This window comes from Patiria miniata, unplaced genomic scaffold (genome assembly GCF_015706575.1).
Source record: "Patiria miniata isolate m_02_andy unplaced genomic scaffold, ASM1570657v1 HiC_scaffold_24, whole genome shotgun sequence".
NCBI classification, from domain to species: Eukaryota; Metazoa; Echinodermata; class Asteroidea; order Valvatida; family Asterinidae; genus Patiria; species Patiria miniata.
In genome coordinates, this window is record NW_024037063.1 from 4,845,473 (window position 1) to 4,863,400 (window position 17,928).

The 17,928-nt window shown below is 40.3% G+C and overlaps 1 protein-coding gene across 16 annotated transcripts in view; it reads right to left on the reverse strand.

The window, feature by feature from the left end:
• The window catches only part of LOC119731947, an 83,124-nt gene that overhangs the window by 19,956 nt on the left and 45,240 nt on the right, over window positions 1-17,928 (reverse strand). For 14 of the 16 annotated variants that reach the window (XM_038205271.1, XM_038205262.1, XM_038205263.1 and 11 more), the window contains 30 exons: window positions 14,447-14,524; window positions 13,863-14,020; window positions 13,433-13,486; window positions 12,880-13,059; window positions 12,613-12,720; window positions 12,024-12,047; window positions 11,224-11,349; window positions 10,344-10,422; window positions 9,717-9,829; window positions 9,345-9,524; window positions 8,783-8,932; window positions 8,500-8,587; window positions 8,199-8,326; window positions 7,936-8,063; window positions 7,297-7,396; window positions 7,018-7,029; window positions 6,083-6,185; window positions 5,460-5,701; window positions 5,165-5,333; window positions 4,579-4,724; window positions 4,073-4,388; window positions 3,569-3,870; window positions 3,209-3,413; window positions 2,880-3,056; window positions 2,344-2,600; window positions 1,728-1,832; window positions 1,203-1,307; window positions 734-883; window positions 469-594; window positions 81-206 (listed from right to left, as the gene is read on the reverse strand). In XM_038205271.1, coding sequence (XP_038061199.1) covers window positions 81-206; window positions 469-594; window positions 734-883; window positions 1,203-1,307; window positions 1,728-1,832; window positions 2,344-2,600; window positions 2,880-3,056; window positions 3,209-3,413; window positions 3,569-3,870; window positions 4,073-4,388; window positions 4,579-4,724; window positions 5,165-5,333; window positions 5,460-5,701; window positions 6,083-6,185; window positions 7,018-7,029; window positions 7,297-7,396; window positions 7,936-8,063; window positions 8,199-8,326; window positions 8,500-8,587; window positions 8,783-8,932; window positions 9,345-9,524; window positions 9,717-9,829; window positions 10,344-10,422; window positions 11,224-11,349; window positions 12,024-12,047; window positions 12,613-12,720; window positions 12,880-13,059; window positions 13,433-13,486; window positions 13,863-14,020; window positions 14,447-14,524 — 4,235 coding nt within the window. The remainder of the gene's footprint in view (window positions 1-80; window positions 207-468; window positions 595-733; window positions 884-1,202; window positions 1,308-1,727; window positions 1,833-2,343; window positions 2,601-2,879; window positions 3,057-3,208; window positions 3,414-3,568; window positions 3,871-4,072; window positions 4,389-4,578; window positions 4,725-5,164; window positions 5,334-5,459; window positions 5,702-6,082; window positions 6,186-7,017; window positions 7,030-7,296; window positions 7,397-7,935; window positions 8,064-8,198; window positions 8,327-8,499; window positions 8,588-8,782; window positions 8,933-9,344; window positions 9,525-9,716; window positions 9,830-10,343; window positions 10,423-11,223; window positions 11,350-12,023; window positions 12,048-12,612; window positions 12,721-12,879; window positions 13,060-13,432; window positions 13,487-13,862; window positions 14,021-14,446; window positions 14,525-17,928) is intronic. The other 2 variants (XM_038205259.1, XM_038205258.1) reach the window with 2 other exon arrangements.

Here is a 17,928-nt window from a genome sequence, read left to right on the forward strand (position 1 = left end):
GAACAAAACTTATTCACAAAGAATGGGATAAATATAAAACACGTGGAAAAATTTGCCAGAGTTCTTAAAAGTTGACCGACCTCTTCAACTGTTGCATTGTAGCTGGTCTGATTGAAGCCTGGTGGATTGTCGTTCAAATCATTTACAACCACATCGATGAAGATGGAGGAATTCATCACTGGAACACCTTGATCTGATGCCGTGATCTGTAAAAAAAGAAGACATTTGGAAGAAAGTTCAATTTGAATATGTATGAAGAATTTTCCCCGATCTCAAGACAATAAAATGAACTTTGACAATCTAACAGTCAATCATGAGGGACCCGGAACCGGACTACTTGTCTTCCCTGGTAAACATTCTCAAGTGTAAATGCATAGACATCACAATGTGAACCAGTGAAATGTAAGTGCCTTATTGCTAGGCAACAAAGCGCCCTCGTATGGTCGTGCACAGAGTCAATAAACTCACGGTTAGCATGTAGCTCTCAATGGTCTCCCTGTCCAGTTCGGTCGTAGTGACAATCAACGCCTCTCCGTTGTTTGCGATGATGTCAAAATGCCCCTCGTCATTCCCTCCAGTGATCTCATAGACAACCTACGAATAAAAAAATAAAAAATAAAAAAAATATTAAAACATGATAAACCAGAATTTTCTTCGTTTAAATCCTTAAGTGTATCAAAAATCAATTGAAGAAAATGCAAACTGATAAGGTATCCATCACACGAATTCGTACGTTTCCGTTGAGGCCCGAGTCCACGTCATTGGCTGATACCGTGGCAACCACAAACCCACCAGCCTTGTTTTCATCAACCGTCACCGCACTGGTAGGGTAGTTCACAAAAACTGGAGCGTTGTCATTCACGTCTTGGATGTACACCCAGACCTAGCGTAAAGATTACAGATAAAGTAAGTGACTACGCACATATCAAGAAAAACCCAACCTGATGCTTTGTGACAACATTCCAAGGACCTAGTGGGCTTGACACACCACCTGTGCATACTGGTCTGAGCGTAAGTCTGAGTTTTTGATCTGTCACGGACAGATGATGTGTGGTCACTTTCAAGGGCTACGTGTACGCTGGTTCGCACGCCTATGACAAGAAGTATTCATGGGTACATTACAACTAAACTTGATCAGACAAATAAGGCACGTGCCCTGTGCCCCGTAGGTTACACCACCGCATGGGTAGGTTTATACTTACTGCAGCAGATCCAGGCAATGTGCCGTCATTGACTCCTAGCACAGTGAACGTGTACAGAGGCAGGCCAGTCTCGTAGTCAATGGTTCCTTTAGTCGTCAGCCAACCCTAGAAAAAAAGATCAAAACACCAGACTAACTGAGTGAAGCTTATCCATCTATTATCAGCATTTTATCCCACAGTTGTAACGGGCAATGACTTAAACAATATCTCTATCCCTAATAATGGGACTGCATGGAAACGAACTCTCATGCTCGAATATTCCTATGATGATTATGATCAGAAATGATTTTCTAAATCATGGCTTTTTCTCCAGCTTTGACTTCATCTCAGGTTCCAAAACTGCTAGAACCAACTGAAAATGCTCCAGACATTGACCTCACCGCAGATGACTTGGTGATTACGAGGCAGAAATGGGAGCTCCATTGAGCCAGAGTGGGTGGGCGTAAAATCATGAAGCTGAAGCCTGAAACCTAACCTGGAAATAAGGCCATAGTTTCATAAACCCCAAATACGGGCGTGGCTTACCGTTATAGGGTCCACGTCAAATAGTTGGAGTATAGATGGGTTGACGTTGGAATCCAGACTATAGGTGACTATGCTGTTGGGTTTGCCTGGTACTTGGGCCATAACCTGCAAAATGGAATACAATAATGATGCTCAGTACATGAAGTACGGATGTGCATGAACGAACGAGGGCGCCAGACCAGCAATGAGGGTGAATCATGGGCGTTTTGTAGAAAACTAGATACAGGAGTGTTTTGGCCATGGGTATCAGTACTTTAGTACTTTGTGATGAATATTTAGTATTTTGCAATGAGAACAAGAATGAGTAATATCGTACTTTGCCTGCCATGAGAACAAATCCGAGTATTTGAATACTTTGCAAATACCAGTACAAGAATCAGTAGTTGAATAATTTGCCATGAGTACGAGTACTTTGCCATGAGAATGAGTGCTCTACCATGGAAGATGAATACATGAGAAAATACTACGAGTACATTTCTGAGTATTGATTACTTTGCTATGAGTAGGAGTATAAAGGACATTTTCTTGTGAGTATTTCTTGATGAGAATGAGTACAAAAAGCACTCAAGTATGAGTACAAGTAATACAAAAAAGATGTATAAGAGTTGACCTTCACCTGCAAGAACGGGAACCCTTCCCCGACATTCTCCGTCAAGTTGACCTCGTACCGCGTCATGGTGAACTCCGGTGGGTCATCCTGAGCGTCGACCAGCAGGACCATGACTCTAGCCTGGGAGGTATGGAAAGGCTGGGCCTGGTCCCGCGCCGTGACCGTCAGATTGTAGGTTGATTTGATGCTGTAGTCTGGTAGGGAACCGAGTACCCTGATGACGCCGGTGACGGAATCGATGATGAAATGGTTGCCATCGTTGCCTGGTAATCAAAAACAAAAAAGACATGACAAAAAAGACTCAATTTAGAATTTTATGAGGCGAGAATTTTCATCAATGGATTTCTATCATGGTTTTTATAAAGACAGGGAGTTTATGAAATCTTGGCTAAACCTTGGGGTTGGACTTCGTCTTCAGCCCAATATAAGAATCCTTCCAAGTTCAAACCGAGTTTAATAACAATTTATAGAATCCAATTACCCCTAGACAAACACACTGTTATAGCGCCCTCAATTGATCATGAATAAGAGCAGCCACTCACCACCAGTGATGCTGTACAGGATCTGTCCGCCCTGTCCCAAGTCCGGGTCATTCGCTGACACCGTTGCCACCACGGTACGTGCGTCGGCATTCTCTAGCAGATCAGGCTTCAGGTAGACATCCTGAGTGAAGTGCGGCACCTCGTCGTTCACGTCGGTGACGGTGATGGTGACAGCCGCTGTGAAGTCAAGATACAGGACATTAGATTCACTGAATTCAATATTTTTTTAATTTACGCAAAGGTACGAAACTACTTTGGTGAACAGGCTTCTACAGTACACAGAAAAATGGCAATATTCATTCAAAAATATAGCTATTTGGGAGACTCACCAGTATTTCTAGGAGGCAGATCACCATCATTGTAAGCCTCCACGGTCAGGACGTAGGAATCCTTGGTCTCCCTGTCCAGTGGTGTGGGGCCTCGTGAGATGATGCCATTAGTTGCATCGATCTGGAAGTTGTTGTCATTGTTGCCTTGGATGATGCGGTACAAGATGACGGCGTTGTCACCGATGTCTCTGTCGGTGGCTCCAACCTGAAAGGGAGGTGGGATTAAAAAAGACATCCAGTGAATGGCCATTCTGAAGCAATAAAATAGAATTTGGAGTTGAGACTCTTGTCTTGAAAGAGAGTAAATGTACATGTAGTTACCAACGGAGCAACTTGTCAAACGGATTAATGTCTACGGACCTGTATAATCTCCTGCCCCTCGGCCGCGTCTTCAGGCACCGTGTCAGCATAGTTCTGGAAATCAAACACAGGCCGGTTATCGTTCACGTCTGTCACCGTGACGAGAACAGTGGCCACGGCCTGCAAGCTGCCTGTCCCCCCTTCTCGATCTATCGCATTGACGACCAAAGTGTACGAGTCCTGGGTTTCACGGTCAAGGGGGCTGGTAGTCCTCAGTGCACCGGTAACCCGATCCAGAAAGAAGGGACCTATTGGGGTGTTTCCGGACTGATCAAACTGGTAGATGATAGCGCTGTTAAGGCCTGTAAGTTACAAAGGAATTTTTGCATTTAAATACAGTGATCTATTAATAATAATACACAGCTCAGTTGAAAAGTGCCCCCACGATGTTCCAGGGGACACAAGTTCAGGTATCCTTCAAGCAAATTTCTCTCATTGAACCTGAATGTGGTTTATTTGATGATTAACAAAAAAAAAATTACTTTCTTGTTTTTCAAATCTTACCTATATCTGTATCATTAGCCATGAGGTTTAGTATGATCCCAGCTGGCGTATTTTCAACAACCGTCACTGGATATATCGCTTGGCTGAACATTGGTTGGTTGTCGTTCACGTCCGTCACCACAATGACGACATCTGCCGTGGCTTCAAACGTCCCGTCCGTGACTTGAACTTCCACCTCGTACCGGTCTTGCTGCTCACGGTTTAGCGAGTTGATGGTTGTGATGCGACCGCTTGCTTGGTCGATTAGGAACTGGGTTTGCGGGGACGTGAAGGTGTAAACCAACGTGCCAATGGTATCTGGGTCATTTGCTGTCACCTGTCAAAAAAATAATAATTACAAGAAAAAAATTCATTTCAAGTTTCTTTTTCTGTGAAAACATCTACGCACATGTAACTGAGCGCAGTGCACCATTTTTTTTTACATTTGAGGAAACTAAGAAAGTTCAGGGTAAAGTTCTAGGGAAACGTTTGATTAATTCTAATGAAATGAAAACAGGAAAACTGACCTCTCCCACAAATGTCCCAGCTGGTTCATTTTCGGCCACCTCAAACCTGAATGGGGCACCAGTGAACGTGGGCGGTGTGTCATTGATATCCAGCACGGTGACTGTGACTACAGCAAGCTGGGCTGAGGAGCGCGATGGGTTACCACCTAAAAAGGAGAAATGATCAACAAACGTAAACAAAAAATTGGGGGTGAGGGAAGCCGATTTTGATTGTTTAATTTTCATACGATTATGGCAGTACATAAAACATGACAGACGTATATTGCAAAAGATGGAATTTTTTTGATTCAAGAGAGACCTTCCAAAAATTCACGAAGATCAAAATCAACAAATTATGATTGACTTTTACCAACCCTGACCCTCCATCAAAAACCACCAAGAGATTTTGGAGAATTTTGTAGGATTGAGGAAGGTAGAGCCCAGCCCCTATTACTTTACATGGGGCTTGATGACTTGAAACTTGGTAGGTATAAAGAGTGTGCCACTGGGTTCCAGCATTGGAGGATTCAGGAAGGCTCCAAATCAAAGTGCTAAAGGCATTTGGGTTAATCACGAAAGAAAGCTAAATACTAAATTCCAAACTTACTGTCTCTGGCTAGGACGTTAACTACAATCGTTTCTGTCTGTTCTCGATCCAGCGGCACCCTGGTGTAAATCTGCCCAGATGTCTGGTTGATGTATAAGTACTGGCTGGGGACTGCCAACTCGTACCTCAGCAATGCATTCAAGCCAATGTCGGCATCCGTGGCCATTACCTGCAGGGAACCAGTGTTAGCAGTGTCATAAGCGTCAGAACTGGTAACCAAAGATTGTTTAAATCGATTTATAAAATTTAGGTATAAATTCCATCAACGACAAAAATGTATTTTCTGGAGTTCTACCTGGATGACAAATGTATCAGCTGGTTGTCCCTCAACCACGGACGCTGCGTACTGATTCGTCACCCACTGCGGGTCGTTGTCGTTAAAGTCGCGCACCTCGATGACCACGTATGTCGTGGCACTGAGTGGGGGCGCTGCATTGTCCTGAGCCCGGATGGTGATATTGTAGATTGGGACGGTCTCGCGGTCAAGAGGCTTCAACAGGACAATGTTACCATTGCCCGGATTGACCGAGAAAGTTCCTATAATTATGAAAAATAAAAATGAAATAGTTCTCTCAAAATCAAGTTTGAAGACTAATAAGAAAAGAAGTTAGGTTTTTAGTCTAAATGATGTTAATTATTCAAAGTTTCTTTTTAGTCACACACCAAAATTCTGTGACATTTTTTATACCGGTGTAAAAACAACCAAGATTTTTTACCCTAATCTATGGCCACAGGGGCTCATTGTGATGTCATAGCTTCATTTCCATAAAATGAATATTCATTTCTACCAATGAATGATAGTGAAAACCCACCTTCTTTTAAACATTTAATGTGGTATGCTCAAGCCACCGTTATGCAAATACATCATCTGTGAAAGGTTAAAGGTTAAGGGTTAAGATGTCAGCAATGTCAGCTTACCATCGTCGTTGCCACTGAGGATGGTGTAGGTCACCTCGCCAGCGGCTCCAGAGTCCGCATCGTCAGCTATCACACGGCCAATGGTCAGACCGGTATCCGAGAGCTGTGAGGAGGGAAAGGCATGCATGTATCAGAGACACAACAACATGCGGAAACCAGTCTATCTGCTTTGCCTGGTATGCATACATTAAACAAACGATGACGTGTGTGTATGCGGACCAGTGAAGTGCAAGTGTCTTTCACATGGGATCTTGTTGCCAAGTTACAGAGCGCCCTCTGCTGTTGAAGCACGGCGTCCAAAACGTGCACAGTGCATATTTTGGTGATGTTGGTTCACAACTTAATAAAGATGCGCATATTCATATCGTGTTTTGCTCAGACTTGACAAAAAGGGGTGGGGCATTGACAAAAGGGTGGGGCATGTGATATGAAAGGAGGGGCATTGACCAAAAGGGAGGGGTAGTTAGTATATTTTAAGACCTGTTTTCTTTATTGACCTCTCTTCACTGCCTATAATGTTTATCCCTTCATGAGACTGTTTACAGTGAACCACATGACAAAAAAAGGTAATGGTATGTTTTCACTGTTAACAGTTTAATACAAGACGTTTAACACTGGTATGTTTCAATGTGAATTGTTAAGTTCATTTTAATTGTCGCATGGGTATATTTTGCTTTTAAGTTAATAGTTAAAATAATTATTTAACCAACGGATACCTTTTTCCCTGCACATCATAACACGTGTGTCGTATGAACAAATTATAAGGATGTTTGGTGGGTGTTAATGCTAAGTATTATTGTAAACTTGTTGTGTTACAAAAAAATAATTAATTAATTAACTAAGAATACAGGTGACAATTGGTTTGTTCAAATCCTAGGAGGGGGGTAGGCAGGGATGCGACAAACATGGTGACGTATACATTTCTCTCATCTTACCTCCAGCACAAACTGATTTTGTGTGAAATGGGAGTAAAAAGAACAGATTTTATTTGAAACTGGGGCATCACACTTTTCCTCAGATAAAAATTTCCGTTACTCCAAGTATCAAATTCACCATTTTGTACAATAAAAGAGGTCACTTTGCAAGGGTGTTTTATTCTGTGATAGCTAATTATTTAATATGCCAAACAGCACCCCAAAAATCCATATTCAATTGATTTTGTATTCTCAATTTTAAAAGCACTCTTTAAATTCTGACGTAGAATTAGGTCTCACCTCAATGATCTGTATCAAGTAGTTTGGCTGTTGGAATACCGGCGGGCTGTCATTGATATCTGTAATGGTCACTACCACAGTGACTTCACTAACACCATCCCTGGAAAAAGAACGGCCAAATTTGTAAAGAACAAAAAGTGTAAAAAAAAACTTGTTTTATGAAAGGTTAAGCAAACAGGGAAAGTGACAATCACACAAATTGGAATTTGTCTTAAAGATTAGATCTCTGTGCTCTTCAACAAATTCAATTTTTTTCCAACAAAAAACCCTCTTTTTTTTGCCTTCTCAGTGCAGCCCTCTGAAAAAAACCAAGGTTTTGTTCAGACGGTTCGGAGGGTAGAAACAGATATGCTTTGTGAGCAGACTGACTCCGGACCATACATTATCGATACTGATTGTGGGGTGGAAACCAGTCTATATCTGGCAGCCAATAATTCCAAGTTGTAAAAGTATTAATTCAATCGTGGAAAACATGGGCCAAATGTTTTCCTCGATGTCTCATTCAAAAATGAAAAAAAAAAACCTTTTGTATTGCCAGAAAAATGGAAATTTAGAAAAGGAATCTATAGTTCAGGATGAAAATGAAACTCGGAAATAGCACATGGAACTCAATGTTAAGTCAGTTTTTATTAGACTTACGCTGGCGATACCGCAGGCTGGGTGTTGCGTGCCTGTACTGTCAGTGTGTATGTTCTCGCCGAGTTTTCATAGTCGATGACTGAGGTTGTCGTGACCACGCCAGTGGTTGGGTTAATAGTGAACAAACCCTACGAGAGAAGACGATAAATGTGGTAAAGTGGCAGTGAAATGAATTGGAGTTATACAAATATCCTCGTCTCCGACTTTAATGAAACTAATGGAATGCCCTATTTTCTTCAAATGTTTGCAACAATTGACCATACCTCCTGATTGCCACCAATGATGCTGAACTCGGTCTCTTCATTGATGCCCTCATCTGCATCGGTTACCGTTACCGTGGTAACCATGGTGTTCATTGGTGCGCCTTCCTCCAAGGCTATCGTCTGGGTGCCTTCAAGAGGAAAACAAATCGCAGGGGGGAAAAAAACATTTTTTTTAAAACAATTTCCAGGAATGTTGAAAGGGAGGGTTCTTATTACATGAACAAGAATATCGCAAGATTCGGCAATCTGTGTACACTTTTACTAAAGAAAAGAACAAATGCTCAACAAGTCATATACTCACCATGAGTGAAGATGGGGTCGTTGTCATTGGCATCTGTTACCGTGACAACAACTGTAGCAGTACTGGTGGCCGTATCTTGTGCGTTAATCTGGGAGGTCAGAAAAAAGAGTAAAAATCATCAAATCAACGAAAGCAGGAAACTGACTAGACACACTTTTGAAAAATAATAGAAGTTACACCATTATGCTGAAAAGGATGATGTTGCCTACAACGAATGGAGGGCAGTCTCTCCTCCCCCAACAACGCCCTCTTGCCAAGCCCCTACAGTCAACGTTTCACCTACCACTAGGTCGTAGCTCTTCGTGGTCTCATAGTCCAACGGACGAATCAGAGTCACGGTGACTCTGGTCTGGTCCACTGCTGACGAGGGGGAGACCGAAAATGGCACGATGTTGCTGTTTTGGAGGGTGATGCGGAAATTGCCTTGAATCGTCTGGAACACGGACATAAAATCATTAAACTTCAATAGATAAATGTGTTTGGAAATTGTATACTGCTTTAAGGTAGTACAGGAATGTTAGTGCCGTTCATGACTTTTGATGAAATAGTAAATACTCATGTCGTGAAAATTTCCATGGAATTCCATCACAATTACATAGAAGATTAATATTCATATATTCATTACGAAATGACACTATGACAAAATGGTTGTTTGTAGAAAATGAGTGCTTGCCGCCACATTATTACGATCCAATCCCGGCATTGATAAAAACAGTTGCCGGTATATTTCATTAGCATATAGGATTTGAGTCAACCAAGAAACATGTTACTTATTTTGAAACCCCCAGATGTTTTTTTTTATTGTTTGGGTTAATCTTCACAAAAAGCAAACGTGAAACACTTACAATTTCACCATCGCTGACTTGGATTCCAACTGGCAACACAAAGCCTGGGTTCTCAGCCTCAGACACGCTGACCGAGTACGTTGATTGGTTGAACAAAGGTGGCTCATCGTCAATATCATTAATCGTGATGGTGAAATTGTTGACAGCTGATGTGCCGCCATTTGTACCCGTCTCAATGGCCTGTTAAGGAACAACAGTGCAACCCAAACCAGTTTAGATCCAGCTAGAACCGGTTTCAACCAGTTGGGACCAGTGTCAATTGAACTATTTCTGCTTAGAAAATCTGCTTAGAAAATCTTGCTGAGTGCATGAAGAGTAGGAACACCAAATAAGTTATTCTGAACTAATCTAGAGCTTCTTTTTCCTTTTTACCCTGACAATGATGTTCACTGATGATGGTGTGTTGAGATTTTCACTGTCGACCTCTCTGACTAATGTGAGTTGCCCGGTGGTCTCATCCAAGCTGAAATAGTTGCCCATGTTTCCTGCAGAGAAACAGAGAGAAATGTACAATTAAAGACTACTTCAGTATTGTTTAAAGTCTGATTTTTAAATGCAAAACAGGTTAATTAAACAAGCCATCTTCAAGATGTTAACAAATTTAATCCATTATTTCCTGTAGCGCCCCAAACCACCCGAGCACTCTGCAGTTGTATGCATTCTTCTGTGAATAAATACAACAGGTGTAATACAATGTATTACAGGTGCAATGCAATGTATTACAGGTGTAATACAATGTATTACAGGTGTAATACAATGCATTACAGGTGTTATACAATGCATTACAGGTGTAATACCATGCATTACAGGTGTAATACAATACATTACAGGTGCAATACAATGTATTACAGGTGTAATACAATGTTTTACAGGTGTATTACAATGTATTACAGGTGTATTACAATGTATTACTGGTGTAATACAATGTATTACAGGTGCTACATGTTCAGCACAGCCATGAAATCAGGTCCCAACTGATAAAATAGTCTGGTTTCTCACCTGCGAGGATTGTATAGGTGATATTATTTGCATTGACGGTATCCTGATCCACCGCTGTTACTGTCACCACAACGGTATTCTAATAAAAGAGAAAAAAAGATTCAACAATAAAACTTGTTAGAAATGAACACCGTTCCCAAAATGTAGACTAATCCAGCAAGTCGCAGTTGTTTCTTTAATCCCTAAATGTATATTTTCCTCCTCCATTCTAAATTTTGCAATGTATTTTCCAGTTAATCTTTATCTCATTACATTTTATGGTCAATAAGGACCTCTTCGGCCAAAGTTTCAATGGGACCTATGGGCTCCGTGCTAGAGTGCCCCTTCAACAACCAGAAAAGGAGAGCTGGAGAAGACCTAGACTGGTTCCCTGTCCATCCATTGCGTACCTTGAAAACATCCATAGTTATCGGGGTACTACTCTGGGAGACCAGCGAAAGAGAAATTTGAACGCTCGCTGACGACGCCCGACACTCACAGGAAGATGCTATGGCTTAGCTTTGGCACATTTAGGATAAGTAAGTCGTGCGTACTTTGCATGCAAACCAGTACAGTACACACACGCTGTGTGCCTGTCCACAGGTCTCTCCAAAGTGGTAACGAGGCGCCCTCTTTTGTTGGCTCACAGAGCCAATAGACTCCCCGCACAAGCACCCTTGCAACATTGCCCCCCAAGAAAGAGTTGATGGTTGACATCACAGCTGCTGTACGCGCAGTGCTCATGCAAAGACACTATGGCTTTCACACAAAAATTCATCATGCGCAATTCGCATCATACACGCAAGAACCCATATACGCGTAGGATGCTGCATTTCTCACACGAGAGATCACATAGTGCCATCTACTGTATGTAGATGGCAGCGGATGGAATGAGACTCACCAATGGCGTTCCTTCGTTGATTGTCCTATCATATGGCGTGTCGATGAAAATTGGTCCCGTGTCTTGCACGTCCAGAACTTGTATCGTCAGCCTCATTGTGGTGCTCAGGCTGTTGGTACCCTGGTCCTGTTCAGTACATAGGAAATTGCATGAATGACAAGTGGACCCCGGGGAAAGTGGGATAGCACAGCATCAACATTTCTAGCCAAAAGCGCCAGTTTTTTTTTATTAACTCATGGCTATGAAAACAAACTTACTCTCTGTTAGTAAGTGTTAAGTCAGACCCCCCCAAAAAAAAACGGACAAACAAAACAGCACTGTGGAGCAAAGTACAAATCTCTGCCCAAAAAACCCAAATAAACAAACGGATATAAATAAGAAAAGTAACCCAAAAAAGGATGTTTTAAGGAATTCAGAACTGTTCAATTAAAACCAACAGGACAGTTTTTTGGGTGATTATCATTTAAAGGGTGTGCATAACATTTGCAAACATCAAAAACAAAAATACAAAATTATTATGAAATACCTTACTGGACTGTTAGTGAAAGACAGTCTAAAGCATCCTGTAAAATCATGGCACCTGGTGTGCTGTCATTTTCAAGTTGAATTTAATTTGTATCAGATTTCCAATGATAGTCGGCCGACAATTCAGTGTAACAATATTTGCTATGAAATACTAACCCCAAATTCATCCATTTCTGAAAATTACAGCAAAAGCAAATGTTGTATATTCCCTTTAAAACACAGCCACATACACGGCAAGCTCATGATTTGTGAGTACACTTGACAATGATACCAACCTCATGAAATGGTACTTTGTTGTCCTAATAAAGCAGAGTTAAAAGAAAAGTTGAATCGTTTTTAATATTCTCATAAATACATGTATCAAACACTGAAGATGTTTGCAGTATATAGTCGGTGAAGGGCAAAATCTAATATTGATTTACATCACCCCAACGCAAATTCATGTTATGAATAGTTTAATTGCGGTACCCGCTGCTACATGTACATCAGATGCCAACCAGCCAACCGAGCTCGGTGGTCGAGTGGTAAGACGTCCGCACTAGAAAGCATGTCAACGTGGGTTCGAGTCCCACCCGAGTGATTTTTTCCAACTTTCACTCGGGAGGTGAAACACTGAGTATACAGTGTTTATACGTCGGTGCAGGGCAAAACATATTTCATCTTATGAACAGTATGTAGTCCTTCAACATCCATCAAAATCAGCAGACTAGTTGCTGGTATTAATTCTGTCTTGACTTATGATTTGATTTTTGACTTTTGGCATAAATGCCTCCCATTTTGAAAATCAGGGGTTTACATTTTTACTAGAAATAAGATACACCACTTTCAAAAAATACTACAACACAACACAAGAACATGACTTACCGATGCCGTGATGGCCAAATTGTAGACTTGGTCTGTCTCATAGTCGAGAGGACCCGTCACATGGACAATACCATTGTATAAGTTGATGAAGAAAGGCGCGTCCATTCCCTGCAAAACATTGCAAATACATCAGTGGTCAAGCGATTAATACATTTGCTTCAATAAAAGAAGGTAATCGGTTCAATTCCCACAGTAGTCATTTTGTCCAATCACAAGCTCCGACACTGACAGCATTTGAAATCACTTTGGTGAGGGGCCAAACCTTACCTCGGTAATGGTGTATGTGACCAAGCCACTTAGGGATAGATCAGGGTCCGTTGCGTCCACGTAGAATACTTGAAAGCCAACATTAGCGTTCTCGTAGACGGTGGTGACGTTAGGAAGATTAGTAAATGTCGGTGCGTTGTCGTTAACATCAGACAAAAGCAACGTGCCACTGTGAATAACCTGTATAAGAAAAATACAATACAGAGCCGAGAGTACAAAACATGCTTTTAAAACCTTCGTTTTCATCTTCAAAAGAAACAACAAATCGTCTTATGTGAAAATAACGCTCTGGACTATTTTTGTTTGGTTCTAATGGTAAACAACTTGAAACGATTCTGGTAGGCAGAGCTAGAGGTGATAACGAAGTTTGGTGAACGGCAAAAATTCACCAGTTTTGTACAAGGGGAAATCAATTTGACCAAGTGCAGTTATACATGTAACAAATCATTTCCTGAACAACCGTCAGTTTAGCATTAAGATAAAATGTATTTTTAATTTATTCTTATTTGGGAATCACTCTTATTTTATTAATGCAACAGAAAACAGACCCTACCTCGTTTCCTCCATCATCAGTAACTGAAACTACAAAAGTGTAGTCGGATTGAACCTAAAATGAAAAAAGTAAATGTGCACAGCTATGAAAAAGATAGAGAAATCCACCAAAAGTGGAAAATTACTACTGTACTGAAAGTGAGTTTGGTGACAATGTCAACAGTAAAATGTCACAGCATCAGGAGTTTAGTAAATTCTAATGTAACCTCTCTTTTCGGAGTCAGTCTTCAAAAATGAAATAAACAGTTCTGAAAAAATGATGAATATAAAAGATAACAAGATTTGGGAGTATATTTTATGTTTCAGTTATTTATCAAGACTTCAGAAAGCAAATATTATATTTCTGTAAACAGTTTATCTAATTTTTGTTTTGGTTTATGAAAAGCCATCTTGAAAGACACAAACAATTGAAAAAATTAAATAACGCATACCTCTCTATCTAGCGACCCCTTCAGGGTCAAAAACGCAGACTTGGGGTCGTTTGGGTTTGGAACAATTACAAAGAGCTGCTGGGCGGTGAAGTCGTACAGGCCAAAGGTCAAAGTGTCGCTGTCAGGGTCAGTGGCACGGAGTTCAACAAGAGTGGTACCTGAAGGTATGAGGACAGTTTTAAAAAGTAAGAAAGCTACAGTGGTCAGGGGTGTGAGTGACCACTGATAAAAATAGCTGAAAACAGCTGAAAAAGGTGTAAAAAAGCTGAACTTTGGAAATCTCCTATACTTTTGTACACAGTAAGTGAGGGGAAAAAGCTGAAATCCAAAAGAAAAAAAGCTGAAATCAGCTAAAAAGCTGAGATTTCACACACCTGAGTTGTTTGAATGCCAGGGAGTGTCAACCTCATTCCCAGGGTCAACCCCACCCTGGGATGGTTCAAGGCTATCTCAACTCTGATTGGTTACTGATGTACCAAGTAGTGGATTTTTATTGTGTACTTGATGATTTTAATTTTCAGCGTGTATTTTGTAATGCAGTTCACAAGAAGGAAAGTTTACAAATATATCTTGACTAAACTTACCTGCCACAGTGTCCTCCCGGATTTCAATCGATATCACTTGATTTACGAAAGATGGCGGATCGTTTGAACTGCTCACCACTGAAACAAAAAACAAACAAACACAACACAGCCATTAAGAAATGGTTTGGCATCGAGGTCTGTAAAAATAATCCCGCACCTGGGTTCGCTCATGTCAAATAATCCCAGTGCAAACTGGTTAAAAAAAAAGATGTTTTTGTGACAGGTGCCAATCAAGTAATATACAATATAGGGAAATTAAACTTGAAAAGACAACAAACATGAATGAACGTTTTTTTTCTAGTCCAATACAACTTGAAACAAAGCATTCATGGGCGTTGCGGGGGGGGGGGGGGGGGGCAAGGGGAGGCGCTTGCCCCCCCCCCCTTGAAAATGGAGGAAAAAAAGGGAAAAAAAGGAAAAAGGGGAAAAAAGGGTAAAAGAGGTGCGAAGCCATATTGCTGTTAATTTGATGGGGGGGGGGGGGGGTAGGGCAAATGCTCCCCTGCTCATGCTCAGAAAAAAGAAAAATGATAAATTGAGAATATAATGAAAAAGTTAAGGAGTGTTTGGGAAAAATTTGCTTTGCCCCCCCCCCCCCCCGGAAAAAAATCCTGGCGACGCCCATGAGAGCGTTTGACATATTGTTAATATAAATGACCAGTCTTGTGGAATAACAAAAAGTAAACCCCTAGTCTGGTTCGGTCAGAGAAAGCACTAGCAATCTAGTGGGATTTGAAGTCCTGTTATATCATCTGTGTGACTTTCTTTCAGTTTTCAAAATGTTCGAGTTGCGATGCACTACAGATAGATGACATTATAACCATTACTATACTGTAAAATACAAGAGCTTACAAGAACTGGTGTTGTTACCAAAACCTAATCACTTGGCACTTCACTTTTAAGAAACCAATTATGAAGCTAGGGCTATATAGGAGATCTTCAGTGTAACAAAAGACTCTTGTGTAGCAAGAGCAATATATAGATTTCTTGTTTGATCCTCCATTGTTGCGTGGGCCTTGTGTTTTGAAAGGCAAATTGAGCAGGATGGATGCCTTTCGTGCCGGGCGGTGAAACTGTGAAGAGTTTGTCTTGGTGATTTTCCGTGTTTAGCAAGCAAACACTTTGAGTACAAAGATTTCAAGATATGAAAAGTCAATTCATGAATATAAATTGGTGTTTGTCGAAGGCTGTGGCCAGTAGAGCAGAGGTTTCTCAATACTGAGATTCTGCTTTTATGAAAGGTTTGTAATTTCATTTTTAAAAAGGACAATGTAACTTTACAAGTTACAGTAAGCAAGCAAGCTTCCACTTTATGAGCTTAACTCCTTTTGGGATAAAAGCAATAACAAAATATAAAAAAAAAAAAAAAAATCCTCAAAAATCTGCTAAGCAAAAAACCATATTGCACAAAATGTCATATAATTTATACACATTGTTTATGACCAGTAAGCAGCAGAATTTTGCTCGCATTATTTTTTCCTTTAATAATATTTTCTGCTTAAGCAGCTCAGGAAATTCAGCTGAGCTATATACCATCCCGATAACATTGTTGCCCATTACTGAAACTCAGCAGGAATGCACAGTTCTATTGATCCATGCACGGCATCATCAGGATTATTGGGACCACACCAAATGCTGTAACTTGTTATCATTCAAAAACCTCATTATTGATTAAGCGCATTGGGGGTATAAACCGTCAACAGAATGACAAATATGTGGACAGGGTTACATGAAGTCCGAACACTTCACATTTTGTTATATATATTCTTCAGTTCAAGTATTTTGATTTCTACATACCATGTGCTGGTTGTAAAACTATTAATCATAGCATAGACAATTCTTCAACAACAGATCCGAACTCATAACGCCAGTGTTCTTTCTCTTTCAAAAAGGTCTAATATCCATTTCCGAAATTTATTACATTCTAAACCTAAGCACTTCCAAGTTAAAACAAATGTTTCCCATTTATTATGTATTTTTCATGTGGCAAATGCTAACGGAAAAAGCAGGGACAGAATTGTTTTTAGAAATTATATTTTTACATGTAAATAGTTTTTAAAAATCCAACACTGCCAACTTATTACATCTGTTCTTCACTCCATCCCCAAAGAAGAATTTATTTTCCGTCATGTTTCCCAAAACAAGTTTGCTGTTAAAGAAAAGTTTAGTTTTCATTTTCAGTTTACGTGCCCTTTATTTTTTTGGATTAAAAGTTCACCAAAGTTGTAATAAACAAGCCTTTTCAGATTTTCAATAGGTAGGCCCCACAAGCAGAAATCATGCCATGGACCATTGAATGCCCAGTTTGATGGATGGTCTAGGCCATGTCTATGCCCAGGATTAGTAATTCAATGGTTAGTTCCTGAATACAGCAACAAGGGCTTTAACCCCAAACATCTGTTCACTATTAAAACCGAAAGCAGTATGAGCTGTCAACTAGATGCCCTACACGTACTTTTCAAAAAGAGTTTCTTTTGAACACTGCCTTTAATGGGATGATTGTTGTGCAGGATTAAACATAATGAAATGCAAGGGATATAGGAAGGGACATTTTTTGCCGAATGAAGGAAATATCCAGAAATTATCCAAACTTAAGCTTTACAGCTTTACAGTTTTTAATGGGCATAAACTCTGCATGCGTACATTCACTGTACATGCTGTATCAGATACCTTAAGTTACACACCTTTAATAGTGCTTGAGCAGACAACAGAAATAGCGCATTTTCCTTTCAAAACAGAATTCACCATTTTAGTTGTAGTAAAGGAAGCATGGAATTTGGCACACAGTCAGAGTATGTCATGAGAAAGATATTTGAATATAGGGCCGTCGCAGATTTGTCCTTTGAAAAAAATTAGGTCGAATAACAAGCAATGGCAGCTATTTTTGGAAATTGTTTGTTATTCTACCTATACTTTTTCAAAGGACAAATCTGCAATGGCCCTATAGGCAAATATCCTTCTTAAAGACATACCTTGTGCCAAATGCCATGCAAAGGCACAATTCCCCCAAATACTTCCCCTATCTGCCCCACTATTGGTAAACAGTAACCCAATATTTATTTATATTGAAGACAGCACGCACACCATAAGCGTTATAAATGTTTAATCATAAACGAGCATATTTAACACGGTGTGATGACACATACGAGGACAAGGGAGAATTAAAAATTGATTTCTGGCGAACTTTTCTTTATCAAAAAACACCGAGGAGGTTTATTAAGGATCCTGTTCTGGTTTTCAAGGATGAAACGTTGAAAAGAGTAATCAATGCATGTGGGGTAACATGATAATGGTGTGTATGTACGGCCTTTGTAGGTTGGAGAGGCAGGGTTTAGGTAGTCCAATCAATTTATGTAGTGTTGACTTTCATCAATAGTTCAGCGAGAATTCTTTTCATTGGAGAGCTTTTTTTAATGTTAAACTATCTTGACTTTTTCTGGCTTGCCATAGAAAAAATTATTTAAAAAGGAGGTTGGGGGAAG